Genomic DNA, 25,903 nt, shown 5'->3' on the forward strand with positions numbered 1-25,903 from the left:
GGAGCAGTGAGTAGAAGATCCAGTAGATGGTGGTAACGCACCTTGACGTTGCTTGCCACCCGCAAATAAACAGAACAGAAGAAGCTGCTTTGATTTAGAACATTTACATACATTCCATTAAAAGCACTATTATACATAAGAAATCAGATGACAACTGAACTAAAAAGTGTTGAGAAAACAAGTAGTAAAATATAGTTAAGTATGAACTTTACTTTGAAAAACTGGAACCTAGCTAAGGTTGCCATTGGGTATTATTAAACACATACTATGAGCTACATTTTCACTATTCATTTCCCTTATAAACATTTAAACCTTCACTGTTTTTGAGGAACAGCACTGGCCTGGTGTCTTCAAACAAATAAACATTTCTTAGATTTCCTTCAAAGCCTTTTGAAAACAGCCCTGAGGTGACGATCGAGACGTTTCTGTGTAACTCGAACCCCCCGAAATAAAGCTGACCAGCGTAGTTTAAGGCCACGTATCGCTCAAACGGGTCCACGTCTTCAAACAGGATTCTCTTACTGTTCAGGAACACCTGAAGGACGGTGCTGTTCAGAGACAGGGAGATGTTGTGCCATCTGTCACAGCAGAGGGTTAGATTTCTGAACGTTAACGGGAGGGAGAGTCTCTCCCCGAGATTGACCGCGATTTTGAGGTGGCCGCTCTCGAGTCCGACTGCGAGGTAATCGTCGTCTTCGTGCTCGGCCTTCCCCATCCACATGATCAAACTGACGTCGGAGCTCGCGCGGAAGCTGAAGGACACTCGTGTGTATTTCAAATTTCTCGTGTTGTATCTCGGGTCAGAGTATTTAACGTACGAGTTTCCCACGAAGTTGAGCACGTCCGTGGATATTTCTGCGTCACAGTGCTTTCCTCCCCACCCTAAGGGGCACATGCAGTGGTATGAGGTCACACTGGATGGAGCACACGAGGAACCGTGTCTGCAGGTGTTGTTTGCACAGCTCACAGACTGGTTGCACACAGAGCCAGTCCATGACGGTGGGCACACGCATGTGAATGAGTGACTTCCTGTCGCCCTGCAGTGACCTTCATTCTGGCAGACCTTGTACCCACACGCGGTCCCATCCCAGTCCCCAACGTTTGCTCCGCTCACTGCTCCCATCTCCGTTAACTCCAGCTCTGCATCGTTAAGTATAAGTTCTCTCATGCCGCCGGTGAAACCTGTTGGTTCCCCTTCAGTTGCATCGGTGGAGACGAGACTCAAAGTGGACACTCCACCGACGAAGATGTCTGTAGCTACGTCGAGGGTGGTCATCCCCTCGGTTGCATTCTCTCTCACCTCCGAATCGTCCAGACTGAGGAAGCCTCGGTGGCCGACTCGGCCGGCTGTCACCCTGTGCCAGGTGCCGCCACTCCTGTCCACTTTGTTGACAGACTGCAGGACGCGGGTGCCGTCACCCAGATTGTATCGCAGCTGGACGAAGCCGGATTTCAAGGAGAGGCAGAAGAAGTCTCCTGGAGGAAGAAAATACACAAGAAATAGGTCCGAAGAAAAGTCAGTTTATTACATTTTAAAATACTAATTTCTACCCTTACACACTGGTAATAACCTACTGGTAGTACTAAGATGATACCAATATGCCCAAACACCTCTTTTCAGGTACTTTGTAGCCTGAAACTGAGACAGTTTAAGGATATTGTTATTGCTAAGTATTATGGAAGGGGCTTAAAATTACTATTTCATCATCTACTTAATGGAGTTAAGTTTCTGCCTGTTTCTTTTGTTATATTGCTGAAAGAAAGATTGGTTCATAAAATATGAACCATGTTGGCATGATAAGAATAAGAGAAAAATCCTGGTCCTGGTCCTCACATACTCAGAAAAGTATTTTGTTTAATGATGTAAAGTTTAATACGGAATGAAAACGTCCTCACCAGCTCTGGCACTGAGGTGCTGTGCAGTATACACAAGGATGCCATCCGGTGACAAAGGCTGGAACTGCAGCTGCAGAACCGTCCTGTGTCTGACACCCATGGGGGGGAATGACATCCACGAGGACAGGTTGCCGCTGAAGAATGGATCGCTGATGGTCACGGCTGAACGGGCAGAACATTACGCCGGTTAAATAATTGAGCGGCGAGGCTCTTGTCTTATTTACATAAATAAATAACATATGCAGCATAATAATACAGTAAGGGGGGGTGGGGGGGGTGTTAGGCGGCAGAAACCTTTCTCGCAGTAGAGCCCCGCTGTCCCCAGGGGGCACTGGCAGGTGTATCCGTTTGGGAGAGGGATGCAGGTGGAGCCGCGGGCGCACAGAGGAGGGGGGCTGTGCTCCACATCACACACAGACACGGTCTCAGAACAGAGAGCTCCCTTCCATCCAAATGGGCACTGGCAACTGCAGACGGACACAGGCACACGCTGTGAAGGGCTTGTAAACACTGTTGTGTCCTTTTGCTTTACATGCACTGTGTTCCTGACCATCTGAAGGTTATTGAAGTCTAGTCACAACACTGAAATATACACATAATGTAGAATTGTTCAGAGCATCCCATTGTGCAACAAGGCCCTCGTGTGTTATTTATGACAGGAATCATGGTAAATAATCAGAAAATGAACCACGTTTTTGTTTTTATCCAACTTACTACACAGACGAGCCCGAGTCCACACATGTCCCCCCGTTCCTGCAGTGAATATGAACACATGGCGTGACTCCACACTGTCCCACACTGCGCCCGAAGGCTGGATGTCCCGCAGGCTGTCCCAGCGCCTGGAACTTTCTGTCTGTTCTTGTGCGAAACAGCACATCAAAAATGCACCCTGCGAAAAAGACACACAAACACACATGCACACACTGACGGCCAATAGACAAGAGGATTATCAGAGAAACAGCACACAGGAAAATGTGATTAGATTCTGTTTTCTGATTCCAGTTCAAATACGACCAACACGGAGGGAAACACTTCTCATGATGCGTGCAATATTTGAAATGGATTTGAGTGTTGTTCATGCGCCCACACATGGTTTTATATCAAGGATATAAATATAAGATTTATAGAATAAGTCTCAACATCTTCGATGTTAACGCTTGAATTTGATGGAATAAAGTCTGAGTTCACACCCGAGATTTCAGAGGGTTTTAAATCTGAGTTTCCCCCCCGTCATCATGCATCTCCCTCTCCCTCTTCGTATTTGCTTTTTTCTTTTCTTTCATAATTCAATTTGATCAGGACAATATTTGCTTTGGCCTGTACCTGCGGAGCACGGGGCCTTCTATAAATACGGGGCCGAGCACAAGCCTCACAGTCATCTGCACATGCAGACTCCCTTCTCTCCGCTGCATTAGTCATTGGCATAAACAGGATGCAGGGGAAATGTCATGCTCACTCATGAATATTCATGCAATGATGCTGTCTACTTGGCAGACTCAAGTGATGCTTCGCGCTGCTGCAAAAAACTTAGACCGTTGGAAAAGCAAAGCAGATTCATAAGAAAGATTTGCAAAAGCGGGTTTATTTTTGTTTTAGCTGCACTAGCCAGACCAAGGAAACCACATTATAAGGAAAATGCGGCGTAAATGTTTTTGCAGAATTATTTTCTTGCAGAACTTTCAAGAAGTTTCAGTCAGAATAATATTTTCTACAGATTTCCAACGGCAAATACTTTAAATAGTCAAGTTCAACAAATGCAAACTTCCCGATGTCTTGTTATTTGATCAACAGGCTCAATAGAGTGACTGATTCTTTTTTTCTCTCCAGCAGCCACAGCTCCTCTTCTGCCACCTTTCCACAGGGGAGAGTGGATCTCTTGATAACTGGGAGTGAAGTGCATTATCAGTGTGTTCACTGGCAGCCATCATGATTAGGGCTTGAGGAAGGTCACACAGATCTGATTAGACGCTCATGAGTTCTCATTACACCCCGAGCAGAAAGGTTATGGTTCCAATGGTGTCGCCTGGGCTCAGGTAGTGCTTACCAAAGACAGCAGGCTGTGGCGGCTCGGGGCAAATGAACGCTTCCCCACAGCTGATTTGATTTTTTTTTGAGGATTTATTTGGTGAGTGGGGGAATGAATTTAACGATGATAAATAAGCAAATTCACAAAAATCCCTCCGGTGTCCAAAACCTAAAAAGCTCTTGTTCACCTCAAATGGATCTGCCATGACATTTATTATAACAAGCTTCATTGCTATAGTGCAGAGGCTGCTGAATATGGTTATGATGATATTCATAGCTGTTGTCATCATTACGGTTACGGCAATTTCGCTCCACAGCTCGGCACATTAGCGAGGCACAATGAATGCTCTCCAGAATACATTCCTACACCTGAGAGAGAGCCCAAACGATGCTGCTGATGACAAAGATTATTTGTATGGCACCCCGGTTCAAGCAACTTATCAGCGTTGGGAGTGGATTTGCAGCCAACACACAACTGTGCCGGGTGTGAATCCATTAAAGGGTGCGGATACAATCAACCTCGGAGCTCTGTTCTGGCCTCATACACAGTTCGAGCCTGTAACTCCCTTTTCATTACACACCTTCCCCTCTGCTCACAAAGAGACAGAGATCCTGAGAGAAACTCCGAGCCCAAGGGCTCAGCGGCGCCGGGGCCGTAATGAAGCCGTAGTCAGTCTTACCCTGAAAGCCACGCCGGAACCTGGAGCCAAGCGGCAGCAGTTCAGGGGTGTACTCATTATATCCACCTACAAAGAGCTGGTTGAAAACATTGAGGCCCACCAGGGGTCCGGGAGACGACGCCGTCCTGTTTCGTTGACCATTAACCTGAGAGAGACAGAAAAATCGTCAGTACTGAAGCTGGAGTCTTGCATCTGAAGGCGTCAGTGTGGGAGCACCATTTTTCTTTTTTTTTTAATTCTGCCAAACTTGACATAACGTATGACCTTGGAGTTATTCAGTCAGTGCACACCTATCAGCCTCAGTAGCCATGACAGTTTAGTTCCACGCTCTCGCCTCTGGACAGACTAAACTCTTTGAGGCGCAGGTTCCCCCGGGGATCTCGGCCCTGCGGGGAACTCGGCAGCATCTCACCGTTCCTGCGGATTTCTCACCAAACTTACATTAAGCGAACATCCTGCTGTAACTGACCACTGGAACAAAACGATGTGTTGGTACAAGGAAACATCGACTCAATATAACAGCATATACCAACCAACAGCAGGAGACAGGATACAGAGCGTTTCTGTGTGTGTGTGTGTGTATATATATATGCAGTATTCAGATGCTGTACTCTGTTGTAATGGTATTCTATATATTAATGACAAATGTTAGTGTGGACACTAACAAATATGAGTTAATTTTCCTTCTCAGATTGTTTAATTTGAAATCTTCTAAAAGGTGTGTAGAGGTAGTTGAACCTTAATATTTGTTTTCCTTTGAATTCTAATTAATCTGTAATAAGCATAGTTACTTACATTTTTTTCCCATAAAAAAATACACTTTTCCAATCATCCAATCACCTTCAGCCATCCTGTTTTCTTGGACCTCCCAAATATGACTGTGTGAATGTCGACCCGCTGGTTCAGTCGATCGCTGACTATAGTGGCTACACCCGATCCCAGGTTGAATCGGTGCACAACTCGTCCGCTTCGTAGTCCCAGCACAAAGAAGTCGTCACCATCATCTCCTGCAAAACACAAGAGAGGTTTGCCATTAGCACAGCAGACTCAAAACATACGATCAATAACATTTATAGACTCTGTATTTGAAAGGACAAGGGGGGCTCATAAACATGAATAGAAAATGTAAAATACGTACAGACAGCAATGTTACATATACTACAAATACACAAATACAGATAGCTCGCACACCCTCAGCCACCCACACAACCAGGCCTCAGCTCCTGGACAACAGAAAATGATTTAAAGAAAAAGTAAATCATAAACCTACGCAGGTTGTTTTAAGACGAGAAAAGAAAGACGACCTGAAGCAACGTAGAGAGGTAATGGATCTCGAAAAAATGTGTCAGATAATTACAGTCAGAGGGAGTTTTGTATCGAGGATCAAGGATATCTTTATTGTCCCCGATGGGCGATTTGTAGTATGGACAGCAGCATCCACACAAACCTCGAGCTGAACATAAGAGATGGACAATAAAATAACCTAGAAACGTAAACAAAAAACTAAAGCACAAAAAAAACTGCAGGATCTCAATAAATGGTAGCTGGGGCAAATTAATCTATTTGTCCGGCACATAGTCAAACTGTATCTACGGCCACAGAGAGTCAGCTTAAACCAACAAAACAAGGGATGGCTATAGGGTTAGGTTCAGGGTCCTGTCCTCGTACTAACTAGCTTTGTCTTTTAATGACCTACGTCCGATTTCCAGCTGAACACCGTGAAAAACAAACTCAATCAGAACGTTTTCTGCCTTCAGAAAAAATAACACATCACACAAAATGCAAATAACTTTGAAACAAACATCCATTCACCAAAATGTGAAATTCACATTTCCATAGGATTTATTATATATTTTGCCTCCTTTGTTTAATTTGGTGTAACTTGCCTTTAATAAATGAACTCTGCTTCCTTCCATGTTGTCGGCGATCAAAGATGCAACTTCATTAAACCAATTACCACGTAAGGCGTTCGTATTCCATCTATTCTATATTGTTCCTTTGAATTTCGCACCATTACCAACAGCGCTGCTCACTCTCCTGACAAGTGTTTCATTATTCATATTGCTCTTGTTTTGTTTTTGCCTCCGCCATGATGAATTGTACTCTCCCGGGAAAACAAATGCAGGAGGATCCACAAGATTGTTCTTTTTTTTTCTCCTTTTCTTTCTTTCCCTGCTCCTCCTTTTGATGAAATACGCCGATAACAATGACACGGTGGTTACCTGCTACCAAATCTGACCCTGCAGAAAGAGGAGATCCTAATTTAAAGTGATGGCTGCTGACAGCATCACAGCGCACCAGCACCTCAAAGTCTGTTTAAGGCAATTAGCTCTCATACTTTGGAGATGCCTCGCGCTCGCATGTTTATTTTATCTGTGCGATGGCAACACAAGCTCCTTTTGAAAGTCAAGAACAAGAAATGTTTTAATTGCAGAAAAACTCACTATTCATTTCTCCGAACCCTCGGGGAACCCTCTTGATTAGAGGATCTCCGAGGAGAGTGGGAATCTATTAGGTAGCACATTACCATCCACAGCGGGTGAGAACCTCTCAAAGCGGCAATTGCATTTCTTTTTAAAACCCTTAATGGGGTTTGACACCTGAAATCCAACTAAGGAGAAGTCCCAAAGTTGTTTCCCCCCCGACGTCTTTTCATTTGACCGTAAGAATTATTCTAAATTGCTGCGCAGGTGCATGGGGCTGAGCTGACCTTGTCCTTTATGCCCAGCGAACAGGATCAGATTGTCTTTCACGGCAGATGAGTTGTTGGCGAGCGTGAACTTCAGCTTGAACTCGTAGAAGAAGCTGAGGCTCGGGACGGAGGAATAGGCCACGAAGGAGGTGTAACCAAACTCGTCGCTTCCGCTGAACCGGGCTCGAGTCACGTTGATGGCTGTGAAGAGAACACAGATTTCAGCACAGTCCAAAAAAGAAATCACATTTGTGTTAAAAAGTGAAGCAGCAGCTCTGATTCATCATTTATTTCACATGTTACCAAAAGATGGCACTATTGCTACACAACACTTACAAGGGGGGGCAAGTGACTTTTTTTTTTTCTCCCTCTGAATGCTGTTAGATGATGACCTGTTTTCAAATACTATCACCTCTTCAGTCCTTTTCTATTTTCATTAGTCGCTGTTTAGGAAGGGTTCTGGCGAGCGGGCGCTGCTTCGTACCCACTGATCACACGGGTAGCACCATAATCCCTGCGACTCATTTGCACTCTCAAGTTTACTTATTCACAACGCGTGGCTGATTCAATAATGCTCTCTCATGTATTCCATCCCAGCAAACCCCATCCACTTGATTTTACACTGGGGACTCAATGTAAATTCATTCATTCATTCTGCACGAGGCAATTTTGAATTCATTCAACATTGCACTCCTCTGTGTTGGCGTGTGTGTGTGTTTTTTGTGCGAGTAACGATTCAAACACACAACCGCTCGTCTTCACTGCAAAGACACCTCGCATACTCTGCTGCAGCCCCGGGCGGTGTCTAAGAGGGGCTCAGCCCCCCCCTCTGCGACTGCCCTCAGCTCTGTTTGGCTGCTAAATTATTAATAAAGCTGGGAAATGCTCCTGTTGTCCTTTCGAGTCTGGCAGAGCTGTATTTGTCTATTGTTTCAATGGATGAGATGAGATTATTTGTGAAGCTGTGCTGTGTGTGAAGTGATCACCTCCACGATGACCCTTTAGCCCCTGTAATATCTGCTTCTCCCACCTGTTCAGACCAGATATGAAAATGTGAGCCGTCATTAGAAAATTAAATGACCTTGAATGTGTTTATGATGGAATATTTACTCTAACACTGAGCCTATTGTACAAACTCATTATCAGAGCTGACATAAACGGATTTCAGATGAATTCATAAAAAAACATTTGACATATAGGATATAAAACTATATAAATAAGTATCGCAGTATAATTTTCACCAACAATGTACAAGCACAGTGAGAAGGAATAACAGAATATTGATCTACCTCCGATTTATGTTGTTCAATGTCATTACATGTTTGAGCCCACAGTTTGTAATGATGCTGTAGTAAGTAGCATTATATTGTAAAGTTTTGTCACCCTGTTGTAGTATATGGGACAGTAACACAGGGAAAGGACAAAACGTGCACATTATAAGTGCCCATGCTTAGAAATTTCTAAAAAAACAACGACATATGGATACTAAAAACTTTAAAGCTCCATATTTTGGGAAATGATCGTGCAGGCAGCCTTAACCTTGAGCGAGGCTGATTTAACAATCAATAACTCACAGCACGTGTGAGGAGGTTGGATATACGGTATGTCACAAGGTGAATATGGAGGCTATTGAACAGCCTTGTGCATATGGCATCGGCAGAAATCATACAGGTAAACATGTGATGGAAGTTTTCTGGAAGCTGGTGAAAAGAGAACTCAGGCAGCAGCTGATGTCCCATGCAGAAGATTTTCATGTAGACTTGATGCATCAAGGAGACCAGAAGGTGGAACACTATAACAACGCCAACAGAGTAACATGAGCAAATGTCCCCCCCCCCCACCAAAGTCTGAAGATGTCTCCCACAGCATCCAGGTATATCTCCCTCTACTTGCGGCACCCAATCCAACAGCAAATCCATGAATGGCTAGAATTGCTGTCACTCTCTGTGTTACATGTAGGTGTTTGCATCCTAAAACACATTGTGTCCTCTGGTGGAGTTTGGTGCCTCTTTGTCTAGGGCATCTGAATTAGATATGAAAGTCCACGAGTGTAGACACAACAATGTGCTGTTGTTTGGCCCTTTATCTACAATATAACCTGACCTTGGGCACAGCGAAGAGAGAGATGGGATCATCTGTGGAATGAGACAGGCTATATTGTTTATTACTATGGTGCACTGATGTAATGTGTGAGGTTGGTCAAACATTCCTCCACAACACATGTATGTTTTCGTACTCCGTACTTGTTTCTGTTAGTAACTCGTGTGCAACCATTTGAAATACAGCAACACACAGGCTTGTCGGGCTGCCTCTGTGAAATGCATCCACGGATTATAACATACTCTGTGAAATAATACTTCACAGTATTTCTACTCTGCTGGGCATTTGTGTAATATGCTGTAAAGTAATCGGAGCGGCGGGGGGGAAAAACAGAGTGACGTGTGGCACCAGATAGCGAAACGCATTCTGCCAAAAACTGCATGTATATAGTGTGCCACATCTTAGCTGCCACGGAGCAGCTGGGGGAAACATCACATCTCCTGCATTAGAGATGCTTCATAGCATATTGTACGTATGCTACTCTATCCTCTTTCCCTGTCTGGGAACAAGGTTAAAAGAAATTCCACTAAATCAATACTAAACTGATATGCTGATGCAGAAAAGTGCTGCGCAGTCTTTAAGCAAGAGCATTAAAAACCCTTTGAATGGACTCTGTGCGAGATATCTGGAAATATAATGTACCAAACGAGATTGCGTTACATAACTGTACACTGAGCTGCTTGTGTGTTTATTATGCGGCTTGCATCATTTCTTCTTGCTTTGTGCTCTCAGACCTGACATCTGGAATTAAAATGATAATCACATTTGCAAGTGGTAGTGCTGTGCCAGTATAACTGTATATTTCATACGCGGTATATTGTTTTCAGCCATATACATAAATCTGGAGGAGGGAGCGAGGGTACCTTGTGTACAAAGGTGGACCATTAATAATTCTGAGTGAAGTTAACTTAAAAATGAGGCATCAATTCCAATTCCTACTCTTCCTTTTCCTGCTTGTTCACTGTTAAAACTTATCTATTAAAATGCACATGGGAACCGAGAACTAAAAATATTGTATTTAGAAAGAAATATCACTGTTTCATGTTGTCTTGGAGAGAAAAAATATACTGTCTGAGTATTTTGCTAAGGCCAACACGTGAGGAAAAGTAAAAAAAAACAAAAAAACAGAGAGGCAGAGAGACTTTAGGAGTTGTCACTTTTCCCTCTGATCTTATCTGACGATATCAGGATAAAAATTCAAACACCAGCCGTAAACTTGGTGTGACACCGGAAGGTTGGATTACTCTGTGTGGTGTTGGGGTGCTGAGAGTCTGACGGGGGCTGTGGCACGGCTGAGTGACTTATATGCCAAGCACCCTGCTGCTCTTCCAGTCAGTTGAGTCAAGCAAGACACTTTGTTTCTGAGAACAGCAGCGTGTGAAGCCCCAACGTATAATCAGCTCTCTGTTGGGGAGCTATAATCATCAAAGAATTCTAAAAAATTTTATCTGTATGGTCATTCGTGAGCTCTTTGGGACCTTTTCACGAAAGTTATGTTAGCAGCTCTGTGATGATGTGCCACAGATTGTATATATAAAAAGGTGGACGTCATGACTGCTCTGAAGCCAAAACGTCTTGATTGCCCCCTGGTGGCTGGCTGCAGTATAGATTTGAGAAAAAAACCCTCCTTCCTCCATGTTAGCGGATGGGACATGGACCAAATGAAAAGTCAAAGTTCACATTAAATAGTTCTTATCACACTTATTTTTGTCCACGTTTGTTCTGTAAGTTTGGTTTTAATTAGTTATTAACTTAACACAAAGCAACATATTAGGTCATAGACAAACATTTTGGGAGAAGAAGTCAATTTTGATTTGACAAAGGCAGAGGTAACGTCATCTTCCTCATCTTCTGGGGACCATGAATATAGGAACAGAAATTCATGCTATAGTCATTTCAAAGGTTTATGTATTCTGTTCGTCAGTTCAACAACTGCTGCTTGTAATTATATATTCACTGACTTGGCTCAGATAAGCCTTAGATTAGTCAGTCAGCATTTCGTGACCCTTGATTAAATCTTTTGTTATAGCTGTGGAGTCGTGTGATAGATAGAGAGAGGTCATGTATGTTACATGTATTGTCTCATAAAGCTATATAGCTATAGTGTATTAACATTAACATTTAATGTGAAAACACATTAACTTCCTGTTTAGGGACAGCAGAAGACATTTTCAGAAAAAAACTTAAAAAATGTGCGACACAATGCTAAAATTACAGGTGTTTGGAAATCAGAGCTTATGAGTTGAAAAGAGTGTTTTGGAATAATCAGCGCTGCAGCCACGAGTTTTACTTTGATTATTAAAACTGTTGCTGGAGGAAGACGTTTCTGCCTTTTCAGCAGAATTTAGTTTCATTAATCCTTTCACTTGACAGCAGACTCTCGCTCTACCAACTGCTCCAGGCTCTCGTTCACGAACAGTTTGTAGATCCCCCCCCTTCTCTTAAGCTGCTAAATCTACGCTGCAATCGTCTGTGCAGGAGCTGTTCTTTGCAAACACTTACATTCATCACACAGTAGACCTTGTCTTCCGTAGGGGCAGAGACACACGACCTCCAACGGTGACTTTGGGATGCATGTGGCTCCGTGACCGCAGGGGTCGCGCTCGCAGGCATCGAACTGGCACAGCCTGCCCGTGAAGAGCGGCGGGCACTCGCAGAACCAGTCCTCGGCATCGCTAAACGCACACACATGGAGGGAGGCATAATTAGGGCCAGAGGTGAAAATGGACCATGACATTATATCAACATGTCCAGATGCTTTACAAGCTCACACAGCGGCCTGCTGAACACACAGAGAGCAGTGAGGGTAGAATAACCCGCCCTGCAATGCACGAGAGCCGGAAAGAGTAAACGTGTCCAGCCTGATGGAAAACCTGTGATATACTGTATATACGAGATCTGCTGAAACCCAGGCATTTGAATGAATGTACAGAAAGTGCCTGAGAAAAATAAGAATCTAGTTATTATTCATCTTAGTCGCTGCGGCAGAGGCGACTTCATGTCTTTTTTGCTAGAGGTAAACACAGGCACCCTGAAAAAGACCAGAAGAAAGCAGATGATTACTAACGCAGTCAGAAAACTTATAACCAGGAATAGTACAAGATTTTCTCTGCCTCTGTCCCTCTATTCAGAAGCATGTGGCTGCTCTCCTGGCAAGAAGAGGAGGGTGATCTAGCGTGCAGAGAATTATCCGAGACCGGGACTTTATAAAATGCTCCATGATGTGCGTAACTTTGAAAGGTATAATACCAGATAGAGGAAGCATTGGCGGGGGTTTCAAACCCATAAATTAATAATGTGTTTTGAGCAGCAGCTCTGCAGGATGTTATTTTGCTCCTTGAAAAACTGCCTTCTTGGAATGAAATATTTACATTCTGTCACCAGAGCTGCACATTGTTAGACATGGATGTATTGGGGTACAAAAGCATTCTGTGAGTGATGCAGGAGAAAATGTCAATTGCACGACTATTTAACAGGCTGCTAATGCTTATGTCAATTTCAAGATGTTTTACGACACACACTGATACCGCCGACTGTGACCATTGTTTTCAAAATAACAGTCATGGATGATCATTTTTCATGCACCGAACAGAACAGATGTCAATCGTATAATCTTTGACAACAGGAGGAGGAAGGATCAAATATTTACCGGAGCGACTCCTGCTGGAGTTTCCATGTTTCTGTGTTTTCAATGCCCCTAATTTGATGGTTAGTGTTGGGTTTATAAATGTGGGGGGTGACACATACATCTTGAATTCTTGCTCTAGTTTCCTGCCACAGTCATAAAAAATGCAGGTAAGATGAAGTGGACACCTTGAATTGCATATTCATGCGAATGTAAGTGTGAATATATCTGTCGGTGTGAGTGTGAATGTGTCTTGGGTGTGATCGGCTGTCGAGGTATCTGTGGCTGCACCGCTCCATGTTCCTGCACAGGATAAGTGGGTATAGAAAATTGATAAATCGATGGAAGGAAACAAAATATTTTCCTCGAGCAGCTTTAAACTCCTTGAGATGATTTTAAATATGAGTATAGACACTTCTTACATGTCTACAAATCTGCCTGTTGTGGGATCGGTGAGGATTTATCTATTTGTGTCTTGCATGAAATTTCATTTGAAGTACAGCAAGGATAACGTGCGTTCTGCCGAACAGAGACACAGCAAATAGTTCATTATACAAAGGGATCACACACAAAACAGTGGAACAGTCTTGACCCTGAAACTATTCACTTCCTGCACAGGGTAAACAACAATTCTCTCCGGATGTGTTGGAAGCAGCTGAAAATTAAACACACATCCAGGGATCAGTGCGGTGTGAGGGTTTACCCCAAATGTGTTTGCGATTGCAAGAGTTACAAAGGTAAGGGCATCATTGTAGAACAATCTTTTTTTTCCTCAGAGGCATAAAGTTAATGGTCATATTTAAGTTAGTTTTATTGTCTTTTAAATGTAAGTTTAATTCCACTTAATGTCTCATTGCTTCTGCCAAGGACATTATGATAGCCCATTTCAGTTTGGTTGTTTCTACGAAGAATTATGCTGAAACTTGGTGGAAGGATGGGACATGGTCCAAAAGAAAATATTTGCAGCGCTATCTGCCACATGCTCGCTTCCATCCAGAAAGTTTTTTACCATCCAAGACCTCATAGTTTCAGCTGCATTTGTGCACATACCTGCAAGTGACATGCAATGCAGCTCTCAGAGAATTTGTCTTCACTCCTTCAGCTGTGTACTTTGGAATCTGTTTGCGTGTGAATGCAACGTTCATGTGCGTGCATGTGCACCCCCGCTACCGCCATAGATTGAATCTATCATTTGGGTAACGCTGCAGAGAAAGTAAAACAAAATGTCTGGGTCCAGCAATTTATGTGCAGCTCTGCACGGAAATTCAATGGCTTCTTTCCTGACCCATATTGCATCTTTCCACCAAACGTTGTGCTAATCCGTCAAGTAGTTTTTTGCGTAATCCTGCTAACAAACAAACAAATCAAAAACATAACGTTTTAGTGTTATTAGCAATACATTAATACACAGTATTGTCAAGCTAAGTTATTCATTATCAGTTCATATACTAGCCTCCACTTATCCACAGCAGGAGTTTTAGTTGTAAACAAGTACATCAATAAACACATATCTCCTTACATCACTGTAAATGTTGTGAACGGGCTGACTTAAAAGTGTTGCCAAGTAAGTGAACTAATTGGAGTAATTATAGTGCAGACAAATGAGTAAAAATTACCAACTTCAAACAGGTAGCTGATATTTCTGACTCAATAAAAAGGTGAGCGTGAACAGACGAGGGGAAGACGCACAGCGGAAAACACCTTTTAATTGGCTTAATCAAAAACTTGATGTGTGGGGTGAGAAGAGGTTATTTTCATTTTCCAGAGGCAATCTCTTTGATTACTTAATTGTAGTAATGTTTGCAGCCTAATCGGAATATGTTAATTGCAAATGCATAAAGTCGATACTCGCCATATCTCACGCCATTCAATGGCTGCGGCTCTAGTACAGCATATCACGCGCTGGATGAATTATTGAGGGGAACTACATTTTTAATCTAATGAGTACCAGACATATCATGAATAATTGATCGGTTAGCTTATGATATCCCTGTCAGCCGGAACAATAAGCTGTGTGACCACATGCATTGCTCGAATTTCACTCCCTTGTAAGTTATTTGCAGGACATTTTAATTCAAGTGCTTGTTGGTATGCAAATACACTTGAACGGAAAGGCACTGATGAGGCTCGGTTGCCATGGCAGTCAGTCTTCAGTTCTCTGAGAGAATTTAGTGCACTTCGTTTGTTAAAACAAAAAAAAAAAGGACCACCGGGTTTAAGAGATATTATTTATAGAGAGGATCTGCCTTGGTACGGAAACACCATTTGCTTTCCAGCATCGTAAGCAGCCAATTCGACACCATCCGATAATGAGATTCTTGGTCGGTGGGGTGGGGGGTGGGGGGGAGACATTCCGTGAGACGACATTTTTTCCTCAACTCAATTATTTGTCATCTGAATTTTAATATGATCAAAGGGATGAAGTGGAATTTACCTGACCGACCCGAGCACCTGTTTGAGCAGACAGCTGTTCGATATTTCTCCTGACCTCTTGCAGGCGCCCTCGCAAACATTTTCCTCAGCGGTGAGGAAGGGCGGTGTCTGTTAAGTCTCCTTCACAGGGTCTTTTGAAACACGCTGTCATAAAAAAAAAAAGCATACTTAAGATGACACTTGAAATAAAATCCTAGAGGGACGTTTTCTCAAGGGATCAGATAATATTTCTACGGTCCAACCTGGAACACTCTGCACTGTGCAGCAAGCTTTGCTTTTCTGAGACACTTTAAAGTATATGTACATGTTCAAACTGTACTTATAAATATATATATATTTATCCAGGTTTTCTCCTGATACTGGCGGAAGCAGAGAAAAAATACCTCATTATGTCTGAGAAATAAAGTTGTTTAACCCTGATTCAACATTTCTCCACTTGATGAATTCATCGGAAAATAAATTGATTTGCTCGAGTCAGCCTCTATGAAAGGTGACATTTTCTTACCTTTTTTTTTTCTCTTACAACCACAAAACAACTGCTACCCCACTTAGTCCACATGCGGTGACGCAGCAGTATCCGTGTTTGTCTCGCTTCCTGGCACATCAGCAACACTTGTAGGCTGCTACATCACAGCCTGCAGATCAAGTAGTGGAGCAGCATCTTCGTGTCAACGAAGATTGTCATCGCGCCAAATGAAGCAGAATTCGCAAAGGAAAAACATGACAAAATGTTGAGCTTTGTTTTTCTTCTTACTAAAACTGAAACAGCGTAGAAAAATACAATGGAGACAAAAAAAAACCCTGCTCTATCTATATCTGACATGATAAAGGGATGAGAGACGGAGAAAAGAAGTCTGACAGAAGGAAACAGACGCACGGAGAACTGGCTCCTGCCGGATGAAGACAATAAGGAAGAAGATAATAGGATGTTTTCGTGGAGACTGGTCGACACCTCACTGTGGAGAACAGATACCTTCAACTGGAGATCACAATGTTTCACACACTACACATGTATTCAATTTTCTCCAACCTTTAACCCACAGCTACAGATGGCTGTGTCTGGTGTAATTACTTTTATGTTTTGTCTCCTTGTGATCACGGAATGATTATTTTGCACGTGTCGTCTTATTCGGGAACTGACAGTGAGAAAGGAAATATTTGATTTCTACATATAGCTGTACTCTGGTCTGATTACCTATAATTACCATTGGAGACTCTTACACCTTTTTATAAGAACCACATGATTTACTAAGAAAACATTATTATTTTGTGCCTATTAATAGAACAAAATTTGACACATTATTCAGACTTGTTATCATAAATAAAGCAGTTAAATAAAATCAAAAACCAGGCAACTGTGTTTATAAATCCACCAATCACAACTGGTTTTCAAATAAGAAATTAAATTTGCTGTTTCAGGGGCCTCCTCTAATGAAGCTGGTAACCAGAACAACAACCTCTGATACGATCTGACAACTGTAACACACACTGCTTATAAACCTTATAAATCCAGATAAAATTTACAATAATATTTTTCTTATTACTATATAAAGTATGTACGTGAGAGTGCAGAATGTTTATGACGACAAATCAAACTGCCTTATGATATAATAGAAATCTTCTTCTTGCTCACTTACCACTAACTTTCACTTTGTGTTATCTGCCACTTGTCCCCAAGGTATTGTAATTATTGTGTAACTACTATTGTAAGTGTTAAGTATGTCAAGGTTACACTGAAAAAACTAAATAACTTTACATGTAAAAGATTGCATTAAAAACCCCCTAATTTAGAAAAAAACTTAACATGCACTGTTGTTTTGAATGCACACGTCCTCCAACATCTAAAGACACGAGTACAATAAACTCTAATGAGCAATTATTATCTTGAAATGTTCTTCAGGGACCAAAATCGCACACAATCGAATGGTAGCCGTGTTTGTTTTCTCGTGGTGAATTAAAATAATTGTATGTTGGACCTTGAGTTATTTTATAGGGACTTTGAAACAAGTACAGCTCGAGCCCTGATTAAGATGAGATTGGTTTCACAACTTGCAGGCAGTGAAACGGAGCATCGGGAGAATTTAGTGTTAAGTGGAGTTTTTGTGTGGCACCGGAGCCGGACCACCACGGAAGAAGCGAGACGTCGACTCTGCTGCAGCCAATTAGCAAGGAGTAATTCCATCTGTATGAGTTCTGCTCTGTGTGTGTGTGAGTATGTGCGTATGTAAGTGTGTGTGTGAACATAAGTCAGTCCTCCACTTGATACTAATGTGGATCTTTGTATGTGATCTGTGTGTCAATCTGTTTTCTTTGAGGTCACATTTTAATGCACATTAAACATTAAAGCAGCTATTAGCAGCTTTTTTTAAATGTATTTATATAATAAGGCATGAGCATTAGCATGAACTTATTTTCCCTGTTCGCTCTATGTCTGAAGAGTGTGGTTGAAACGATCAACGTTGTTTCAAAGACGGTAAATAAAGATGGACAACATGACAGCTCCCGTAGCGTGGAGCCAAAATGTCTTGATCACCACCTGGTGGCTGGCTGCAGTATATGCCATAAATCCCGCCTCCTCCATGTCAGGGCAGTTATTTGATGCGATAAAAACTGGGTGAAGCATCATGATTGACAGCTGAGACTGACTTGCTATTGGTCCAGGGGGTGTAGTGGCAGGACCATGCTATCGCCATCCCCTGATGGCTACTGTGCAGACTCTGCCGTCAAATGCACAAGATGGTGGCGTTTTTAATCGAGGACATTTTGGCTTCATTTCTGGATAGTGGGGTAAAGCGGGGATGCGCCGTTCATCTTTATATGCAGTGCAGAGATTAGAAACCTTGGCTTGGACAATTAAGACAACCTTGAATATTGAAACATACATTTGTATGAAATGTTTTAATGACGATTACTGTCATTCTCTGCAGTCAAGCTCAGCGTTTCAGCTCAGTCTTTTGGTTCCTTATCATTAGAACAGGCACTTCCTCCTCTAAAAACAACAAGGTGTAAAGTATCCACCTACCAGCACTTCCAAAATTCACTAATTACCACTTCACATTTTGTTTGTATAGTATGTACAAAAAAACAGTAAAAACAACACATTAGTTGTTTTACTGGAGGTTATGTGTTGACTAGACTATTGGTGCAGTAATTAACATCAAAATTACATAAAGCATGAAAAGATAACAAAAAAAGTTCTCTTATTAAAATTTTTACTAAAATACACATTAGGCATAGTAAACTTCTCCTTGTCTTGTTGCTTATATAATCCTTAAAACACGAAAGTATGTATGAGATGTTTAATGCCTAGAGAAATATAATATAACATAGACAAAGAAATATACATATGGATTAAAATCATAACCCTGGACAGGACGCTGCCATCTGGTCTCACAAAAGCATCAGTGCCAGACATGGGGGACGAGTTAAGGGATGGCATCAGCACCAGCAGGAGATTCACGGACCAGGGATCCAGGTGCAAGATTCTTCATACTGCACCCCCCCACCACAACTGGCCCAATGTACATCTGTGCTGCTGTACGTGTGTCTTACATGAGAGGGATTGCATAGTTATGTATTTATCTAATTGTCTAATCAGGACATGATGAGACGTTGCATTTCATAACTACAGGGACTCTCTGATTGTATAAATGCAGGTGGTCAAATTCTTCTTTTTTTCCCCGTAGTGTTCTTGTTTCTTCCAGAGCGACTGCAGAGTATTATTGAATCTCTGTGCCCCTCTGGGAAAACAATTTCTGCTTTAACATTTCCATCGGCCATATTTACAATCCCTCTAATGACATGGTCTGTGCAACCTGCAGCTGAGGTTCATAACAGAAAGCGATATCAGGCGTCACAGAGCTGGCACCGAGGAACAAAACGGCCATGACCCCCCCCTTCCCTGATGATTGCCTGGCTTTTCATATTGATGTTGCCTGAATAACTAATATGTACTGTATGTATCGTTCACCGGCCACAACCGGCTCTGGTCTAAAAATGACATTTCTACATGCCCAAGTGAACGGAAACCCACATGAAAACGGGGACAGCGCCCAAATCACCCCAACTGAACTCACAATCAAAAGCCTTATTCATCACATTATATTGTGGCAGCGCAATTCAGGGAGACGAGCAGAATGAACAGAGCTCTGTGAACTCCCGGTGACCCTGGCGTGCTGTGCAGTTCAAGAGGATACCGCATTAACGCGTATTCATCACACTGATAATTGCGAGGCCCACGCTTTCACACATGACAAGCCAATGTGACCACGGGGCCACCGGCTCTTAATTGGTATTCTCAGAGCCGTTCATATTCCAATATTCACGGTGCCCTTTTTCATTTCCTGTTTAATAAATGTAACTGTTAATTGATAGTGTCATTACACAATGAAGAAGACATTTGGGGGCTTCTATTTTCTGGATGGCCTAAGGTGAAAGAGTACCACATGTAGCTAATCTATCCTTTAAAAAAGAAAGCCAACGTCGCCGGTAAGTGGGCTGTGATCACAGAGTGATGAGCTGCACCAAGTAGAGATGAAGGACGGAGGGATCTTCACCTATTTGGCCGAGCGCAAGGGACTAACTTTGGTCCAGGGATTAGCTTCAATGTACGATCAATGTACGGCAGATCTATAGTAAGAGGTGGGAAGGAGCAGGACATGACTTTATTACCTATTTAGCATTTAGCTTTAGAAACTCAAGCAATATGGCAATAATCCGCCTCTTTCTTTTTTAGTAGTCGTACCTGGGCCAAGGCCTAATAGTCGCCTTATGAAATCTTACATTTTTTTTTCTCAAAGATGATTTCTATCATTTAAGGTAGTTCTTATCACACTGATGAATGTTCAAGTGGAAATTTGTCTGTTAAGTTTTGATTTAAGTTATTTGATGCTATAGAAATGGAGTAAAACATACTGAGACTGTGACGTGATTGGTCCAGAGTCTCGCTACCGCGGCTCCATCCGTGATCGCTACTGCACAGACTGTGGCTTTTGATGTCCTCTGCAAAAGACGAAAATGTTTGTATCCAAGATATTTTGGCTTCATATGGCAAATACTTTTACATAAGTAGTCACATCATTCATCAAAAAATAATAAATAATTCATTGCAGCTTTAATATTTAGATTTTATTCCTCTTGTATAACCACTGATTTGGCAATTCGGTTAGATTTTTGTTTTACACCAGGTTTATTTGGCTGGATAAATAACCATTTTTGTCAAATGTTGAAATGAGCAAGAGGATGTTTAAAAAAACTAACTGGACTCTCTTCTGTTGCCTCCTCCTCGCCATATTGCCGCACTGAGAGAGAGAGCCGGCACCATCACACTGAAGCCGACAGTTTCCTTTTCGCATGGATGTTTATTTTGTGTGGCACATTTCATTGGTGCAGTGTCACAAACTGTCTGGGACCTTAAACTTTGAACAACACTGAAAAAATGAATCAACTCGCAAAGCTGCAGCCTTTGTAACAGCCTGTTTTAAAAATATTTGGCATGTGACATGTTCCAGACTTCACCACCAACACTTGAATTATGCATAACGCAGAACATCATCATGCCAAGACGACAAAACAAAAAATAGAATAGAGAGAAAAAAATTCCACTTTTTAAAAACGTGAAAATTATATTGATTCTCTGCTGATATCTGGTCCAGTCCAGTATTTCACAGTTAGCCCACACTCAAATTAGTCCAATGGAGATAAGATAAGCTTGAACAGCTCTGCAGTCAGAGACGGTTGGTGCCAGGAGGAGAAGCTGTTGCCAAAACTGTCATTTCACTAGCTGGCTGACTGGGATAGTGAGTGTTCAAAGCTCCCAGGGTACAGCAACAGCTCCATTCAGGTTTTTAGAGATTGGGAAAACAATTTAAATTGGAATATATATATTTCTACAGTGGATACTGTGTGACTCTGAAGTTCCTGCTTCATACTGAGTCACAATGGCATAAGGAAACAGCTGGTCTAACCTAGATCTATATATACATATGCATACAGCAAACTCTCCTTTCTTTTAATTGACACATCCATAACACTAGTTCTACTCAGCTGCAGTTCACCTTATTCATTGTGTGCTATGTATTGGTACAGAATGACACTAGAAATACCACACTGTGGTTATATGCCTCTGTCAACTAGAGTTTCAGTCAAAATAAATTCTTTCCATGAGGTCCTCAAGACCTTTGACCCCTGAAAGTTGTTTCCAAGCGACAACTGGTCAAACTTTGAAGAAATTATCAAAAGGCAGACATGGGATGTTCAAGAGGCCAATAACATGTTTTGTGAGGCCACCTTGACCTCTGACCTTTGACCACACAGATCCAATCAGTAAATCCATGATTCAAGGTGAACGTTTATGCCAAATTTGAAAGGATTTTCTTGTGGCATTCTTAAGACAACACGCCAATAAGGGAGAAACAGTGACCTTCACCTTTGACCACCAAAATATAATCAGTTCATCCTTGAGTTCCAATGAAAGTGAGTGCCAAATTCAGTGAAATTCCCATAACTTGTTCTTGAGATATCGTGTTCACAAGGCAAACAATGTATTTTGTGAAGTTACTTTGACCTTGACCATTGGCTTTTGCCCACCAAAATCCAAACAGTTCATCCGTGATTACAACTGAACATTCGTAGCAAATTTGAAGAAATAGACTCAAGGCGTTCTTGTGATATCGTGTTCACAAGAATGGGATGGAAGAACGGACAACCCGGAAATATAATGCTTCTGGCCACTGGCTATTTTCAGAGCAAAGCCATTTAAATATCCTATATCCGAGGCACTATTTTATATTCTTGGTGGGTTTCAAGTTCAAAGGGAGTTAAGTAATGTTTAATTAGAGTAAAAGGTGACCCGATACCTGACACAAGTTCCTCCATTACGACAGGGAAGGTGTTGGCAGACAGGCGGGTCGCAGTTCTTGATGTTTCTCCCTCTCACCGCCTCTCCCACCAGGTAAATCTCCTTTGCGTTGACCTGGAGTTCCCTGATGCAGCCGATGAATCTCCTTGCTCCTTTCACACTCCTGTCATGCATCTCCCAGTGGGACGAGACATCCCCGAGAAATATAGGTCCAAAGGTTCCCTGAAAAAACGAAACACACAAACATAAAAAACAAAACAAAAAATCTAGGAAGTCAGCGATCAGTGTTATCACACTGAATCCCCCTTCAATGAAAACAGGATATCAGGGTGTATGAGTATATTAACATTATTACTACATTATCATACTGTATATTAAGATGAACAAGGAAGATTAACACTATCAGTTACTGTTGCTCTCCAGCTTAACGTGGTTTTAGCCCAACCTAGACTTTTTTCCTCTGAATTCGTATGATAATACACATCCTGATACAAAGAGAAAAAGGTAAAATATCTAAAAACTGCTGCAAGGTTTCTTTGATGTGAAAGGTAATTGGGTAGAATTAATGTGGATAAATTCTGTGAACTTGCAGCTTATCCGACCATAACGGTCAATTTAACAAGTGAGGTATAATTGTGTGTGCGACCAAAGTAGAGCTGCGGAAAATAAAATAAAATAATGTAACAAGGTGACAGTGGATTTTAAATCAAAACCACCCCAGGGATTTTCTGGATTTTCAGTTTGAAGCATAAATACTTAATCGCTTATAGCCGTCCCTTTAGATATTGCAGTTTAATCATACGTTGCAAATATTTTTCAGATTGCTCTCCAGAAATCACTTTATTCCAGATTTAAAGCTACTTTTAATCCATAATAATGTGGACGCTGTATGTAATGACATTGCAAACACATCAAATTACACTCAATCTCGACATTTTCCATTTCATAACAGAGCATTATGAAATCACATGGGAATTTATACGACTCTGACATCCTTCCAATGTAACATTCATCCCGCCCGGCGCTGGAGGAAAAAGGTGTGAGACAGCTGCAGTGGAGGTGTTTGGTGGCGGGACAGCGAGGTGTCAGACCACATGATCGTTTGAGATGCCGGCAGAATGCGATCTTTAAATAATAATAATAATATTACTGCATATTTGAGAGCCTATAAAAAGACACGGTTGACGGGAACGCGCATATGTCATGTCACCGCAAAGTTAAGAGCCCTAAAAGTATGTTAACATACATGCAAAGCTGAAGCTTTAACAGAAAATACGTAGCTGTGGAGATGTTTTTTTCAATGAGCTGAACTGTATGTTATGTGATAGAGCCACCGTTGAGCCACTTGAGCTGCATGATGACAATGGACTGACAGAGAACGACTGGATGATGGCTTCACGTGTGTTTACCATGTTTACGAGAAGGATCTGTTTGAAAGAGCCACTCATGTAATATTCATGAGTTTTGTAAGTGAAGAGTTCACAAGAGCCATATGCTGTGTTTTCTTCACTCAATTGTCTGTATAATCTTCTCGTGTATCATTAGAGAAGATGAGATCATATTCAATCTCGGAGCCTGTCGGGTATTAGCCTCTGCGGGGGGTACAGCTAATATTCTGGGGCTTACGGAATAGACAGACACGACTGTGTTCGCCGTACACAGGTTACAGTCCAACAAGTTTCTTTTATCAGTTATACTTTTTGTAGGTGTTTTAGGCCGAGACGACATTTTGTCTAATCTCTATTTACGTCTATCTGCATATGAATGTACATAAATGAGAAAGCCCCTTTTTTCTCTCCACAGAGATATTGGTCAAACTAGAGACGGAATCCAAAAGGCTTCCAGCCCTAAAATCGTAGATTCTACGCATTCACATGCAGAACCTGTGTACAGAGATATTTAACACAGGATTGAAAGTATCATCTTTCTACTGTTTAAATTAAGAATAATAATACAGGTTATGACATGTTTTCGTGACCATGCAGTCAGTCATTTTATACAAGTACATGTGTTGTTGGTGTGTGGCATTGTGACAAAAACACCAGAATGGCAGTAAGTTGAGTGCATATCGTGGCAAAGGCCATCAATGTCAAACCCAGTGTTAAAGAAAAAACAATTCCAGAATCTTCCCCTTTTGTCCAGATCAACGCCAAAATTTAATGGCTTCTTTCTTGGCCCACATCCTATCCTTCCTCCAACTTTTGTGGATATCAGTTCAATAATTCTTGCTCAATCCTGCTGACAAATAAACCAAACAAACGGGCGAAAACACAACCTCATGGGAGGAGGTAAAAAAAATATAAAAAAATCTGCCAGACGAGGGTAATGGCTTTAATATATACAATTTTTGTGCACAACTGTAGCATCAGCAGAATGATGCTACAGTTGTGCACAGAAAGTGCAGTTTGAAATAAATGGAGGCTGAGGGTCGGGGTACGGCTATCAACAACTGCTCTTCCCAAAACACTTCAGTCGACACTGAACTCCCACCCACCAAGTTTGAGGGCGATTAGATGAGCGGTTGCCGAGAAAATCTACGGACAGTGACAAGGACAGAGATTTCTGGATTTATTAGTGGGACTCGTCCCAGTGCTCAGTCTGTTCATATGGTCGAAATTCACAAATGGGCCTCAGAGGGCTTCACAAGCTGTTCTAGCTCCTTTTATTGCTCCATTCCAACATGTCTCAGCTTCTCCTACTGCATATTATTTTAATGAAATTAAGCCAAAACCCCAACTGTTGCATGCCAGCTCCAATTTACTTAGATTTAACTGGCGCTGAACACTTCTTTAAACAAAAGTCCATTTCATTCATATCCTGGTTATACATTAGTCTTACATAAAAGCGGGTAAAGCTGAGCCAGTGTGAGATATAAATATAGCAAGCAGAAAACAAAAAAAAAAAGGAGAAACAACTTGGCATCTGAAATTAGAAGACCATAAATCACAGTGAAGGCGGGGGAGGCATGTTGAGCCTGTGGGAAGGTTGAGCCCCTTCTCTGCGTCTTTGATGGTGAAAAACAAAAATTATTAATTTATTAACAAATATAGGTGTTGTTAATCAAATTAATGAGCCAGAGTGAAAAGACCAGCCAGTGATTAACAAGTGAGAACTAGCTTAGTCCTACTTACATGCTTGCACAGTGTCAGCTCAGCAAACAAAGTAACAGGTGCATGATTTTAATGGGAGCTCCTGTTCTTCATTCATAAAGCAACTGCTATTATAGTTTAATAAAACACTGTGCCGTGCTGTGGCTTTAATAAGAAATGATTAAACTACTCGTGATGCTGCAGTCACAAGTGTTATATTTGATTAAAGGCAATAATTAATACTGTAAATGGCAAAATCATACAATTCATGATTTAGCTGTATATTCACAGATAGCTGCTTGGAGCTTTTAGGTCATATAAACCAACCAACACTGTTTACAGTATCATTTGATGCATCTCTGATGTACTGGATATTCAGTGCTAATATGAAAACATTATCTTTATTTCAACAGGATATTTCAGTTTCCTTTCAAAAGGCAGTTGTTGTTGCTGTGGCAGTTTAAAAAAGGGCAAAATAAGGTTATAAATCAGAAGTTGTCAGAT

The 25,903-nt window shown here is 41.7% G+C and overlaps 1 protein-coding gene across 5 annotated transcripts in view; it reads right to left on the reverse strand.

Moving 5' to 3' along the window:
• Positions 1-221: 221 nt before the first annotated feature.
• eys (eyes shut homolog) overlaps positions 222-25,903 on the reverse strand; it is a 169,944-nt gene continuing 144,262 nt past the window's right edge. For 4 of the 5 annotated variants that reach the window (XM_034608950.1, XM_034608952.1, XM_034608949.1 and 1 more), the window contains 9 exons: positions 22,309-22,532; positions 11,896-12,068; positions 7,312-7,494; positions 5,442-5,608; positions 4,602-4,746; positions 2,611-2,785; positions 2,191-2,363; positions 1,897-2,058; positions 222-1,476 (listed from right to left, as the gene is read on the reverse strand). In XM_034608950.1, the coding sequence (XP_034464841.1) occupies positions 284-1,476; positions 1,897-2,058; positions 2,191-2,363; positions 2,611-2,785; positions 4,602-4,746; positions 5,442-5,608; positions 7,312-7,494; positions 11,896-12,068; positions 22,309-22,532 (2,595 nt within the window). In that variant the 3' untranslated portion in view covers positions 222-283. The remainder of the gene's footprint in view (positions 1,477-1,896; positions 2,059-2,190; positions 2,364-2,610; positions 2,786-4,601; positions 4,747-5,441; positions 5,609-7,311; positions 7,495-11,895; positions 12,069-22,308; positions 22,533-25,903) is intronic. The other variant, XM_034608951.1, reaches the window with a different exon arrangement.

Source organism: Hippoglossus hippoglossus, chromosome 15, assembly GCF_009819705.1.
Source record: "Hippoglossus hippoglossus isolate fHipHip1 chromosome 15, fHipHip1.pri, whole genome shotgun sequence".
NCBI lineage: Eukaryota > Metazoa > Chordata > Actinopteri > Pleuronectiformes > Pleuronectidae > Hippoglossus > Hippoglossus hippoglossus.